At 39.5% G+C, this 15,343-nt stretch overlaps 1 protein-coding gene across 1 annotated transcript in view; it reads right to left on the reverse strand.

Moving 5' to 3' along the window:
- LOC135219339 (uncharacterized) overlaps nucleotides 1–15,343 on the reverse strand; it is a 353,665-nt gene that overhangs the window by 315,493 nt on the left and 22,829 nt on the right. The window contains 2 exon segments of the mRNA XM_064256015.1: nucleotides 1,943–2,171; nucleotides 14,756–14,887. Coding sequence (XP_064112085.1) covers nucleotides 1,943–2,171; nucleotides 14,756–14,831 — 305 coding nt within the window. The 5' untranslated portion in view covers nucleotides 14,832–14,887.

Genomic DNA, 15,343 nt, shown 5'->3' on the forward strand with positions numbered 1-15,343 from the left:
TCCCGAAAGCGGGCGGAACCTGCATCACCTACACAAACGATGGCAGCGCCGCCGCCAGGAAATCTGAATTTTCAACTGCCAGGTAAGAAAGCTTACAGCTAATGTAATTGTTTGGTAAGTCACTTATGTGAAACTAAAATTTATCCAAAAAACATTCACTCACCCATTCATGCTATATACAGACCTTAAATAACTGCAGGAGTGCTATTAACCTTTAACGCCGATTGGACGTATTAAATGTCTATATAAATTGTCCGTTGGGTGCCAATTGGACGTATGGTACATCGATATAAAAAAAAGTTTTTTTAAAAATTTGCGGAAAAATAGTTATAGGCCTACTAGGTGAAAATTTTTGAATCACGCGCCTTGGGGGATGCTGGGAGCTCACGGATCAAGCTGTTGTTTTGTTTACAATCGTTACCCAGGCGCGCAAGTGCAAATTTCTTTCTTCTTGCACTAAAAAGTATCAGCGACACATCTCAGAAATTATTTCGTCACTTTGACATTATTTTTGCACCATTTTATATTAGCCGTTACATGGAGTATTATACTATATGAAAATGTGCCTAATTTCATGTAGAATACAACAAAAAACAACTCATGGTTGTAGCTTTTATCAGGTTTGAAATATTTTCTTATAAATAACGATAAGTGCCAAAATTTCAACCTTCGGTCAACTTTGACTCGACCGAAATGGTCGAAAAACGCAATTGTAAGCTAAAACTATTACATTCTAGTAATATTCAATCATTTACCTTTATTTTGCAACAAATGGGAAGTCTCTAGCACAATATTTCGATTTATGGTGAATTTTTGAAAACTGCTTTTTTTACGTCCGCGTGTTACGAATTCATGCATCATTTTGTGATAATATTTTCTCTGTGTTGCCTTGATCGTTTTACAATGTGTTATATACCAAAATGATCGCAATTTAGTGTACAGTGTTCCCCCCGTATTCACGGGGGATGCGTACCAGACCCCCCCGTGAATAGTTAGAATCCGCAAATGTTTGGAACCCCTATAAAAGCGCTAAAAACAGCCTATTTCGTTAGTTAAAACTTAAGAAAGACCACTAAAAATTTTCATACTTGGTTTTTTTAATAGTTTTATCACAAAAAGTGCATTTTATGATGAAATTGATCACAAAAACCAGGAATTTGTGGATATTTCTCATAGAAAAATACCGCGAAAGCGCGAATAATGCGGGGAAACGTTCCCGAGAGAAATCCGCGAATGTGTGAGTGTTGCGAATCCGGAGAACGCGAATACGGGGGGTCCACTGTACAATACAATGAAAAATAATTAACTTGTTAGCTGTAACGTTTTGCTCTCAGCGCGATTTGTATACAATTATATATGAAATTTTATTTCGCGCTGTCAGATATCCCAGTATTTATATATGATAATGATATTATTTTCATTTCTGATGGGTGCATACTAAACTTCAGGCAATGACAAAAAAAGGAGCCAAAAATGAACTCTTAATCTTGAAAACTAAGTGTGCTGTCATTTTTTGAAAAAAAAAAAAAACATTTTTTCCGCTTCGGCGCTTACTCGCGAACGCCGCCTGCATACGGGAGACAATTTTTAAAATACCGCTTCGGCATTTAAGGGTTAAAGACTAGAAATACATTGCAAAACTAAATAGTGCAGTACTATTATAAAGACAACTGGTTTCTTTAAAAAATTTGAACATTGTACACTAGATTTGCATAAGACATCTTCTATAAGTATACCCTGTAAATAAGCTAGTTACCCACCTTGTCCCTGTCCCAGCATTCTGAGATAAAATGTACTTTAATGCCACAAGAACAGATGTCTCACAGTGAAGGGATCAAGCAGTCTCAACAAAAAAGTCTAGGAATCCCCTCCAATTAAAAAAACCATGTATCTTAGAATTTTAGAAAGGGTGTTCCTATTGCATACTCTATACTGTACTTACTCATTTGATCTTGCCATGGATATTGTAGTTGCTCCACCCGTCACTAGCGCAGACACACATGTATTTTGTGTGCCGGCCATTCTAGACACTGCACTACCAACATTCTCTTGTCCCTGTGGCTCCTGTCGCTGTGTATGCTCTAAAGCATAACGCTCCTCAGGACTCAAGTTTTCAGTAGAGGTGCTCACATCTGTCTCACTTCCACTGAAACTCTGTCCATATGTGGTACCTAAAACAGAAATTAGACACATTCTTTCATGTAAATACTACTTTCTACCAGATATTTCATCCATTTATATATTATTACACTTCAGAGCCAGGTTAATAGAAATAACTCGACACTAAAAATACTGCTGAACAAAGATACTATACAATACTGCAGCCTTTGCACTACATGTAATAAACAACAAACAATAAGCACAGCATAAGCTTGACAACTGAATAACTGGGGATGGAGGGACTGTTTCAATATGCCAACTGATCTGACTACACAGGCTTGCCAAGGTTTGGATAATAAGTGGGGATGGAGGGACTGTTTCAATATTCCAGCTGATCTGACTACATAGGCTTGCCAAGGTTTGGATATGTGCTTATAACATAATTTAGCAACCTAGCTCATACCAGTCTCAATTCATACAAAATTTAAAAAAATGATTGATAGGCTATAAAACTAGGTAGTTATTTGCTTTAAAAATAAAATACTACACCAAACATTCTCCATTGTAATAGCAATACAGTACTTACCATGCAGCCTTAACTGCAACTGTAACCAACATGTTTGTGTACACTGCACATGAACATAACAAAAAAAAATCTTCAGAGCACAAATGCTCTTTTTTTTTTTATTATATGAATTATATGCTGTCTGCAACTTTAGCTCCTTAAAAGTTCAAATACAATAAAATACAGCGAATTCTTAGTACAGCATTTTCACTTATGCAGGGAATGGTTTTCAAGTTACTCATCTATGCTTGAAACCTCATGTAATGCTGAAATCGACAAAATACAGTACTATAGTATATGTTTTCAATTTACAAGTATGTACCTATGCAACCCTTTATTTGAAAAACTCTAAAAACAACAACAAAAAACACAAAAAGTTTTAAAACCACTTTTACTCTCTCTCAAAATATTCTGTCACTGATGATGATGATGATGATGATGAGGAGAGGAACAATGTAGGTGCTGTGAGGTAAGCTATAGACCTGTAAATTTATCAAAAGGTTATGTGCTTTGGAGAATCTTGGAATAATGTCAAGGACAGGTAAAGCTTATGGAGTTCCTTTTAAAGGATTTTTTTTTAATACAGTACCACAGTACGCTTTGTCTTTGCAATTAAGACTATGTACATGATAACTTTACATTCCCTGTAGCTAAATTACTGAAACATCCATTTTGCTGGTTCTTGTCCTGTTTCTTTCTCAGTGTTTTCTTTTGCTGGTAATTTAACCTGTTCTTCCAGTTTTTCACAATATTACTTCTTTATTATCTCCATAGTATGTTTTTCCTTTTCTTGAACTATTACCTGATATTCCTTCAGTTTACTTTTTTTCCACTGCACAAATTTTCTTCAACTTCTTTATTACCCACTTTAATCATTGTTACAGCATATGGAAAGGAGACTGATCTTCATCACTGCATGAATTCCACAAGACTTCCAAGGCCAGGATCAGTGATTATTTGCATGTGATCAAACACCTTGAAACTGATCAAGAATGGCCAGGTAAAATTGTCTATTATGATTTGGACCTCAAATTACATTTTCTGCATCATATATTCCTTATGGGGTACATAATTTTATTTCTTGAGAGCAGTAAACAATACTTGGCTTCATCATATAACCGCAGCATTGCATTGCCAACAGTAGCAACATTATTCAATCCTTAACCTTGACTTTTTCTAAAATGGCTGTTCAATTTAGCTTTTATTTCAGAAAAATCCAGTTTCATCACTAACGAATAATTGTGCTGTGAGGTATAATTTTTAATCACCTTCAGATCTGCCAGAAACTCTGGCAGGAACTCTAGTAGATAAAGTAATGAAAGTGATGATGCTTTAAGATACCCAAAATGGTAATGCTATCAGGCAACAAGAAATGCCATTAGCATAACAGATATGCAGTGAGACAATACGCCAACCTGAGCCCAGAATGGAATGGAACACCGATTTAAGCCAAAGGCCAAGTTCTGGGACCTTTGAGACCATTCAGTACTACAAGAGAAACTAAAAATACTACAGAAGGTTTTAAAGGTGTAACAGGAGGAAAACCTCACAGACACACTGAAATAGTTGTTAAGAGAGGGTGGAAAGTAAGATGGAAGACAAAGAATATGAAGAGATAAAGTAAATGCAAATGAAAGAGGTTGCAGCTTTGGGCTAAAGGGATGGGCTGGGCATAGAACCTTAAGTTTAATGACTACAATGCACTGTGTGGGATGCGCACTGACAGCAATAACCCCCGACAGGGAAGGCATCAGAAGGTTTACCTTCAACAGGAGCACCAAGATCCAATTACAAATGGAGAAGGTTAGGAGGACCATCCCAAGAAAAAAACAGTTAACTCCTGTACTTCCCATAGAGGATGGGAAGTACAGGTCAGTAAATAGTAATATTATCACTAGGCAGTAATATCATGGTTAATTTCAAATGTCATATTGGTCACTACAATGTATTTGATCTGGATATTAATGTTACAGATGGAGCAGAGGAAGTTATACATCTTTTAAGCAGCTAAGATAGGGTGCTCTATATGTAAGTACTTGTATCAGGACAGTTCCAATCACTTATCCTTCCAAGTTTTTAATGCCAGGAACTGAATAATTAGAGATTTTGCCTCAAAATCAGGAACAATAGTGTATGAAAAAAAAACTCAACCACAAAAATGCAAGACCTGACATGAACTAAAACTTGCCAACACACTTTGCAAAAGCAAAACCCACCAGAAAAGCATCCTTTACAAAGAGTATACCTTAAAACTTTCCAACAAGCTCATATAGTGATTGAGTTAGACTTCTAAGACCAAAATGATGTTGCACTCCAGAGGACTGAGGTTTTGGGCTTATACAGTGTCTGAGTTAGAATTCAAGAATAAAAGTGATCTTCCACTCTGGAGGACGGAATTTGCAAGGTAGGCAAGACTGTTAGAAGCTCTTCATGAGCATGGATAACTACCATGGAATAGAGCCATGCTTTTCAGTCAAGGGCCCTTCCTCCAAGCAAAGCAATAACCTTTCATTGGAGGATAAGAGGAGCTTTTCTTAATGAAGGCGGACTACAATTTCACAATATTTTTTAGTCGCTCCAGCCAGAGAGAATCCACTTTGATAACACCAGCCACACAGGACGACCCACTGTCATGGCTGCTTAGAACCTCCAGAGGCAAATTAAAAAATAAAAAAATCTTTGCAACCTTGTCAGTAAAGCCTTCCGTAGGAACTGCTGGATTGTCTCCATCCATCAAGGCAGAGCAACTTCATGGACTGGTATTCAGCATGTGGGACTGACACAGGGGAATGGGTGATAGAGGTATCTCTCTCAGTACCTCAAACAGAAGCAACGGATCAGCACAGCACTTGATTTAGTGTCAATGAGGAACATTCCAGTGCACTCTTCTTCAACATTAGCCTCACTTCTGCCAAGAAGGATGGAATTATACATAATCCTGTAAGGCAGGCCAGAAAATGAATCAGTATGCAAGATGGAGAAGAAACAGACATGCAAACACACTTCCAATGGATCATCAGTGGGTGAAGATGCAATACATCTCAATCGTTACAGACTTCGTGTACAGTCAGTCCCTGGGTTATATGTCAGGTTCAGGTTAGTAGTTCCGGCCTTGCGACACTTGCCTCACAGCGCCATTAACACAGATTTTTTTGGCACCATAATTGGATTTACTGCGTCATTACCTGCTTTAAAGTGCCATTAACAGCACTATAAGTGCTATTTATTCCCATTATAATTATGATGCTTCAGACTATGGTGATTTTCAGCTTATGGCACACACCTGGGTGGAACCCACCCCCCTGCTGTAAACTGGGAACTACCTGTACTACTATGACGAGTTTCAAGCAAGATGTTTTGCTTCCTTAAGTGTCACATTGACAGGTGTACAGTAGTTCAAGTAAAATAGGGTTTTATTCACCTTTTCTTATCCTCAGTGCTGTACTGTTCTTGCTACTTTGAATCTGAGATTTTGTTCAAATATGGCAGGCTTGGGATATGGCCAGGTTACCTTACAATTTTGCTGAAGCCTAGCATTTGCTAAGCATATATTTATACTCTTTCTTAAACTTTGAAGTCACCTACACCATTGCTGGGTCAATTAGTAGGTTATAAAAAAAGGGTTACTATGTATGTATATTTTTACATATTACTAGTTTTTACCTTATTTTTGTTTTAGCATTAACAATTAGCCACAACCTATTTTCAGTTTAGTTAATAAATTCTAATCCTAGCCTTGGCCTTTTTATTTCATTCATAAAGTGCAGCTGGTCACAAAACTCACTGGTTGTATGTGGAGGAGGCTTTATTTTAACTAAAATTATAATGCATGCTGACCACACCTACGTAGTACCTTCCAAATTCATTAATACTCAACAGCAAAATTAAACAAGCAATCAGAGAAAGTGTAATAAACTTCAGAGAAACCTTTTCTTTCTTTAAGGATAAGTCTGATGGAGCAACTGATACCTAGTGTAGATTCTAAAGCAGTGTGAGCATTCAAAAATGATATTTTTATGATAAAATAATGTTTTATGTATACTTACTGGTAGTTACATATAGCTGTAGTCTCTGACCTCACGGTAGAATTTCGAATTTTGCGGCAGCGCTAATTGACTGGTCAGGTGATTCCCGTACCCCCTCCCTCTACCGGGGACTGTAGAACTACCACAACTAAACCTCAGAATTTTGATGCCTACCTGTCCATGTGAGGGGAGGTGGGTGGGCTCTAATGATGTAACTACCGGGTAAGTATACGTAAAACATTATTTTATCATGGTAGTTACATATAGCTGATTGGCACATTTTGGAGGTGGGGCCATGGCAGCTAACCATATTTAATGAGGAATTTCTATTGGAATTTAGTAGTTCTCTTTTAGTCCTTACCTTTTAAGATAGCTGGCTTGAAGGTTACTGCCTCTGAAGTCTGCTGATCTTGAAAGCATTGACGAAGTACATGGAGCCTTGCGTCAAGCTATAGACACGTAACCAGCATTGGCGAGGTATATGGAACCGTGCGCCAAGCTATATATACGTACCAGCATGGCGGGGTATATGGAGCCGCACACCAGCTATAGAAGTGTACCAGCATTGGCGTGATATATGGATCCGAGCGCCAAGCTATAGACATTTACATGTAGTCTAGCGCTAAACATGGACTGACATGCGATAATTATACGTCTGCTCATGGAGCTGTACACAATAAACAATAAGGACAACAACAACATGGGAATCACCTTAACCTAAATATTTTTACCCTTTACCTAAATGGACTGTAGGGTACCACTAGTACAATTCCGTACCCTCAGACACCTTAAAAAACAACACCAAAGATCAAGTTAAAAATGATTAGGAAGGATTGACTTCCTTTCTTCCCTTACCCAACACCGTGCCAGTTACTACAAAAGGTCCCAATGTGGAACAGTTTTCGTACACTGCTTGAATCTCTGTTAAATAATGTGTTGCAAACACTGACTTACATTTCCAATACGTCGCATTGATAATGGCGTCTAAAGATAAATTGCATTTATACGCCATAGAAGTTGCAACAGCTCTGACTTCATGGGCCTTCACTCTAGCCAGATCAACCTCTGGTTCTCCCAACTGAGAGTGAGCTTCAACTACTAAATCCCTCAAAAAAAAAAAAAAAAGTATATTGCATTCTAGATAATATCCTAGAAGGATTTCTTACTGAACACCAAGATTGTCTGACCCTCCTCTTATTTGTTGAGTCCTGTGTATATAATACTTCAGGGCTCTTACTGGAAATAATGATCTCTCTGGTTCTCCCTCTCCTACTAACTCTGAGAGGCCCTTTATTTCAAACGAACAAGGCCATGATTGTGAGGGTGACTCGTTCTTCGCTAAAAAACCAATCATCGATGTGCATATTGCCTTGTCTTGTGCAAATGCCACTCTTTTATCGATGGCGTGAATTTCACTTACCCTTTTGGCCGACGCTAGAGCCACTAAGAATAATGTTTACCTAGTGAGATCTCTGAAAGCTATCTCACTTAACGGTTCAAACCTCGTAGATAGAAGCCATTTGAGCGCTATATCTAGATTCCAAGAGATTATCTTATTTCCTTCCTGTTTCTTTGTATCAGAGGATTTTAATAAATCTGACAGTTCCTGATTGTTCGAGACATCAATTCCCCTATGCTTGAATACTGAGGATAGCATGGCCCTGTATCCTTTGATAGTAGGAGTCGAGAGTTTCCTTTCTGTTTTAAGGAAAATAAGGAAGTCTGCCATTTGAATTATAGAGGTTTTAGTAGACGAGACTCCATGCTGTCTACACCAGGCCCTAAAAATTGACCATTTTGCCTGGTAGACCGCTGCTGAAGATTCCCTCCTTGGCCTGGCAATAGCCGCCCGTGAAGCTCGTCTCGAAAACCCCTTCTGTCTGAGGGTATGCTCGACAGTCTGAATGCGGTCAGACGTAGACGCGGATATTCTCATGGAATCTCCTGAAAATGAGGTTGTTTGAGTAAATCTACTCGCCCTCTGGAAGTTTCCTCGGGTAGTCTATTACAAGGTCCAGGATCTCCGGGAACCATTCTCTTGCTGGCCAGAATGGAGCTATTAACGTCATTTCACACTTTGCGTGTTGCCTGAACTTAGTCAATAACTGCCCTGATCATTTTCATTGGAGGAAAGGCATAGAGGTCCAAGTCCGACCAATCTAGCAGCATTGCGTCTAAAACGAACGCTTTCTTGTCGGGTACGGGGGAGCAATATATTGGCAATCTTGTTGTCTTTTCCATGGCAAATAAGTCCACTAGAGGTCTTCCCCACAGATTCCACAACTGCTGGCATACCTGTAAGTGCAGAGTCCACTCTGTAGGTAGTACCTGATTTCTCCTGCTCAACTCGTCCGCTCTTACATTGTATCTCCCCTGTACAAACCTTGTGAGCATTCTTGTCCGATTTTCTTTCGCTCAGATGAGTAACTCCCTCGTCGCTTCGCACAGAGAGAAGGAGTGAGTCCCCCCTTGTTTCTTGATGTACAAGAGAGCTGTGGTGTTGTCGCAATTGATGACGACCACTTTTTCCTGTACTTCCTTGGCAAAGGCCTTCAATCCCAAATGTATTGCCTTTAGTTCTTTTAGATTTATATGCCACTGTCTTTGACTGATTGTCCACAAGCCTGACACTTCCTTCTTTCCCAGCACTGCTCCCCATCCTTGATCCGAGGCGTCTGAGAAGAATGCAAGGTGGGGCAGTGGCCAAAGAGACAGACCCTCCTTGAGTCTTTTTTCTAACCTCCACCAAAGGAGATCTTGCTTTATTTCCTCCGTTATTGGAAAAACAAGAGTGTCTGGGACTCTCTTCCTTTCCCAACTTGCTCTGAGGAAGAACTGAAGCGGTCTCATGTAGTCTTCCCAGAGTTACAAACTGTTCTATTGACGCTAAGGTCCCCAAAAGACTCATCCACTCGTTGGCTGAGCATGTCTCTTTTGCTAAAAATTGATTGACTTTTCTCAGACATGAACTCACTCTCTGTTCTGACGGAAAAGCCCGAAAAGCTATTGAGTTCATCGTCACTCCAAGGTAAGTTCAAATTTGGTTCTGAATCAGTTGAGATTTTTTGAAATTCACTAGAAAACCCAGCTCTTCTGTCAGTTGAATTGTCTTCTGCAAATCCTTCACACACCCTTCTTTCGACTGTGAACGGAGCAGCCAGTCGTCTAAATAGAGCGCTACTCTTATTTCTTCTAGGTGTAACCACCTTGCTACTGATGAGAGGACTCTGGTAAATACTTGTGGCGCTGTGGATAGTCCAAAGCATAGGGCCCTGAACTGGTATGTCCTTCCCTGAACCACGAATCTTAGGTACTTCCTCGAGTCTATGTGAATTGGAATGTGGAAGTACGCGTCCTGTAGGTCTATGGAAGCCATCCAATCTCCTTGACGAAGTGCTGACAAAACCGACTGGGTGGTCTCCATCGAAAATTTTGTCTTGCTCACAAATTTGTTCAGGGCACTGACATCCAATACTGGTCTCCACCCTCCCGAAGCTTTCGGGACAATGAATAGGCGATTGTAAAAGCCTGGGGTGTTCTGATCTTTTACCAGCTCTATCGCTCTCTTTTCTAATAGAGCCGACAGTTCCTTTCTCAACGTGCAACATTTCTCTAAGTTTGACGAGTAAGCTGTCAAAACTATCGGTACCTTTGACAGAGGAGGATGTTTTACAAACGGAATCGAATATCCTTCCTTTAGTACCGATACTGTCCATGGATCTGCCGCTCCTTCCCGTTCCCAAACTTGCCAGAACTCCTGGAGTCTGGCTCCGACTGGTGTGTGAAGGATTCCCTGCTCATTTCTTAGAAGTTGTTGTCTTATTGGGCTTAGGACCGAACCTAACTCTAGGCCTCGATCTCTGCAATCCTCTTGTTGGTGCTCTGCCCGAAAGGGCTTCTCCTGCTCATCAACTGGCGCTGGGCGTACATTCGAAGTCATCGAGCCTTTCGGCTTCTTAGCCGACTGAGCTAAAAGGTCTTGAGTTGCTTTCTAGACCAGAGAGGCAGAAATTTCAGACACTAAATCCTTAGGAAAAAGGTTACACTTATCAAGTGAAGCGAACATAAGCGCCGACTTCTGGGTTCTTGTTTACTCCCTTAGATGTAAAGCACACAAGCTGATGTTTCTTGAGGATCCCTACAGTTAATAAGGAGGCGATTTCAGTCGCTCCATCCCTTATTCCTTTATCAATACAGGACATAACATTGGAGAAGTCACTAAAATGTTCTCCTGACAGGTTAAAACACTTTGCCTTCCTTCCCAAGGCACCAATCGACCAATCCAAGAAGCTTATTACTTCCATAAGACTGAAAACCACCTTCAGCAAATGATCTAATTCGCAACTCGTAAAGAAAATCTTCGCTGAATTCAAAGCAGAACGTCTGGACGAGTCCACTAGGCTGGAGGAGTCTCCATGAGAGGAGGCAGCGCCTTCCAGGGAGAAGGCTTCCCCAGTTTTGTACCAAACTCTGTTCTTAGTTAAAGGTCTCGAAGGAGGGACACAAAACACGGTCCTACCTTGCTCCCTCTTTTCTCGCAACCACTCATCCATCTTTTTCAACGCCTTTTTAGCTGAAATCGACAAAACCAGCTTAATGAAAGTCAAAGAATCTATTTTAGTATCCCTAGCATACTGGGATTCAGGTGAGGCGGGAGTGGCTGGCAAAAAAGATTCTGGAAAGTTATCTAGGAAAAAGTTGAGTAATTGTTTGTATGCCGACGACCGAGTCTCCTTCTCGCCTTCTACTGCTTCTCCTTCTGACGCTCCTGCTGATAAATTATCCTCCGCTTGTTCTTGATCCACTGGACAGTCTAACTCCTGCTCCACCAACTGCAGTGGCTTTTGAGACTCCTCCGGTAAAGTTCTAATTAAAGAAGGCGTAGAAGTAAGAAGTGGTTGCTGCTTCTTACCAACTACCCCCAAAATATTCTCTAATTTTTTATTCATTTCTACTAAGAATTTATTAGAATGTCCTGAAGAACCCAAAACTTGACTTGGTTTCGTAAACTCTCTCTGTTCCAAGTCAATCAAGTTAGGCGTATGGCGCCTGATACTACCGTATCCAAGCGTTTGGGAGATCGGCGCCTTGCGGCTACCGAGTCCGAATCCGTGCGTCTGGTAGCTTGGCGTTTAGCAGCTGCTTCTTGAGAAGCCAGGCGCTTTGGCGTCTGGTGTAACGCAGTTGTCGTGTCATCAGGCTGGTGCTTATTAGTCACCTCGCGACTGGAAGACTTACGCTTCCTCCTCTTCTTCAACATCGGTCTCTCTACTTCCTCAGAAGTCAAAAAGAACGCTTCCGGCGCCTCCCAAAAACTACATGACGGCTCTTCCACAGAAGCCGCGATTTTCTTCTTGGGAATTGTGGCTGGCAAAACTTGTCTCGTTCTCTTTAGTGGACGAGATTCGTCCTTAAACCTCCAACCTCTGCGAGGCGAATCATATGACACTCGAAGAGACGAAAACACTTCTGCGTAAACTCCTTGAACACCTTTATAGCATTGCTTTTCTGCCTCAGCCGAACTTGCAGCAGAATTGCCTGAGGGGACGACTGTTCGGGTGTCAATTCCGCTCATCTCCCTTCAGCTATCGGCATGCCTCCTCCCAATGTCCGGGGGGTTTGGCAGGGGCCCAGGCCTAGGAGAACGAGAGGACCGAACAGCCGCCTCCTCCACTGCACTATCACTTAACACAACACTTTTCTTACTCTTATCTAGCATCAAAGTATGTACAGATTCTCCTAATTTATCCATTGCTGCCATAAGCACGCTAAATCTTAAGTCCATCTGTTCCTGTAAGCTGGCAACGGTGTCGGGTTCGGGAACAACGGTGTCGGGTCAGGTAATATGTTAGGCCAGGGATGTCCAACCTTTTAATTAATGGGCCACATTGCAAACTTAAATATTTAACTGGGCCGCAAAATCCCAGAATATCTGAATACATTTTAATGAAAAATGACAATATAAAACAAAACCATGTGAATACACTTTATTACAACATTGTAAATATTGTAATGTTTATATGTAGCTATACATAGAAAAAAACCCATTAAATTTAATAAACCAATATTAATTCAATGAGACTTTTGACTTTGTCTTCCAGAATTTAATGAAAAATGACAATATAAAACAAAACCATGTGAATACACTTTATTACAAACATTGTAAGTATTGTAATGATTTATATGTAGCCTATACCATAGAAAAATAACCCATTAAATTTAATTAACCAATATTAATTCAACGAGACTTTTGACTTTGGTTCTTATCAGAATTTAATGAAAAATGAAAAAGACTATAAAACAAAACCATTGTGAATACACTTATTATTCAGCATTGTAAAATATTGTAATGTTTATATGTAGCTATACAACATCAAAATAAGCCCATTAAAAGTTAATTAACAATTATAATTCAATGAGACTTTTGACTTTGTCTTCCAGCCATAATGTTTTCAATATTTGCATCGAAGGATGTATTCTTAATTCTAAGAATGTTTGCTAAATGTCTGTCAGTCAACCTATTTCTTTCTGCAGTTTTAATGTTTTTCATGTTGGAAAAAAAACTGCTTGCAAGAGTATGTACATCCCCACATACATAATAATTTTCTGGATAAATTTATAATTTGAATGAATTCATTGAGAGAATGCAATTTCTTATAAAATAAAGGTAGTGTGGTGTTTCCTCCTATGGAAAGTTTTTAAACCTTTCCGACTCTGCAGCTCGATCAGTTGAAGTTGGTACTCAACTGGTGCTTTATCATATTAAAATGAAAATGGATCATTAAATAATTTTAACTCAAATTTCAATCTTTGTAAAATCAGAAAATCTAATTTTACGTTCATAACACACATGGTGTTGTCACGATGCTTATGATGAATTGCGTCTCTATGTAGGTTACGAGGCAATCATGATTTAATGTTATGTCAGTATAGTAAGAAATAATCTAAGAAATTCTCACAAATAATCTATAATCTAAATGACAATTTTAAAAATGTAAATGAAGTGCAAATAATCTAAATATAGATTTTAAATAATCTAAGTTCGCAGCCCTAGCTAAGCCTCATCACAGAACCAAGCAACTGACAATATTATAAACTTAGTATGCATGCTCTGTTGTAAATTTCATCTTAATCATATTGTTTTTTAAATTGTTTTTGTTTATCATTTTATTTATTAAATATAAAGTATTTTAATTAAATTACATGAAGACTCTCTAGCTCACTACATGATAAATTTGCTAAAAACTTTTTTTTTTAATGAGAGTCGATAGTGGGCCGCATCCAAACACTGAGTGGGCCGCAATGCGGCCCGTGGGCCGCAGGTTGGACATCCCTGTGTTAGGCGGATCTCTCTAACTCCTTCCAGCCTTTATCAGTCAAATCCTTACATTCATCACATGTTAAACTTTGCTATCTGACCTCTGCAATTAACGCACAAAGTTGTGCGGGTCTATCCTAGCTTTAAGTAACCTGGGTTTTGCAACCTTTGCTGCAAACCCTAAAGTGAGATTCCGACTGACATTATAAATTTAAACCTGATGAAAATCACACAATTATGCCTATCTGGCTAAATAAGATAAATAGCAACTGCCCGAAAGCCAAATCACAAAGAGTATGTCACCAAATCGATGAATATCCGTCGTGAAAAAGCAAAGAAATTCTACCAAACAAAACCGGTGTTCCAGTTGCGACGGCAGAAAAATTCTGAGGTTTAGTTGTGGTAGTTCTACATTCCCCGGTAGAGGGAGGGGGTACGGGAATCACCTGACCAGTCAATTAGCGCTGCCGCGAAATTCGAAATTCTGCCGTGACGTCAGAGACTACAGCTATATGTAACTACCAGGTAAGTTGCATACGTAAAATAACCATTTTTCACATGACTGAATTATAATTTATGCTACGGAAATTATGAAGTAGATACTGCAGTCCAACTACAACTCAGCATTAACCAAGACCCGACACCTTATTAATAATGAATTTGAATATGGAAAAAGCAAAAATTCCTAAGGAAAAAAGCAGAATGAATATGAGAAAAGAATCAAAACATCATGACACGTAGACTGACTCTGTAACTGGGAAAGGGTGTTGCGATGGGAGGCAGTGAACGTGTTGGTAGTGGTGGTGTTCTGCGACGATGTCATGGTTCATGTCATGACACCACGAGGATCATTCGGGAAGGCCCTGCAAAAATACTGCTCTGGAAAGTCGAAAAAAGTGAGTACATTAAAAACAGGGTTGTGAAATTCTGAAATAAGATGTAACTAAGGTGAATGCACTACTGTGCTTCAATAAGAACTTCAGATCATGGAATCATTATATGTACAACATCTACTCAGTGGTGAACATACAAGATACTCAATCCAATATCTTAAAGTTTAGTACTATCTGTTGTACATACAGTAAATATGATATTTTTATTTTAAGATAAATTTTTAAATATACTTACCTGGCAGTTATATACATAGCTATATTCTCTGATGTCATGACGTCACGACAGATTTTTCGAAACTCGCGGCAATCGCCGACCGTCGGTCAGGTGATCGTTACCTGTACGCCCTCTAGATAGTTACCTGGAAACCCCAGATTTTCTCGCCCTCTAGTCTCTTGAGGGGAGGTGGGTGGGTTTCTAATTGTATATAACTGCCAGGTAAGT

Source organism: Macrobrachium nipponense, chromosome 1, assembly GCF_015104395.2.
Source record: "Macrobrachium nipponense isolate FS-2020 chromosome 1, ASM1510439v2, whole genome shotgun sequence".
Lineage (NCBI taxonomy): Eukaryota > Metazoa > Arthropoda > Malacostraca > Decapoda > Palaemonidae > Macrobrachium > Macrobrachium nipponense.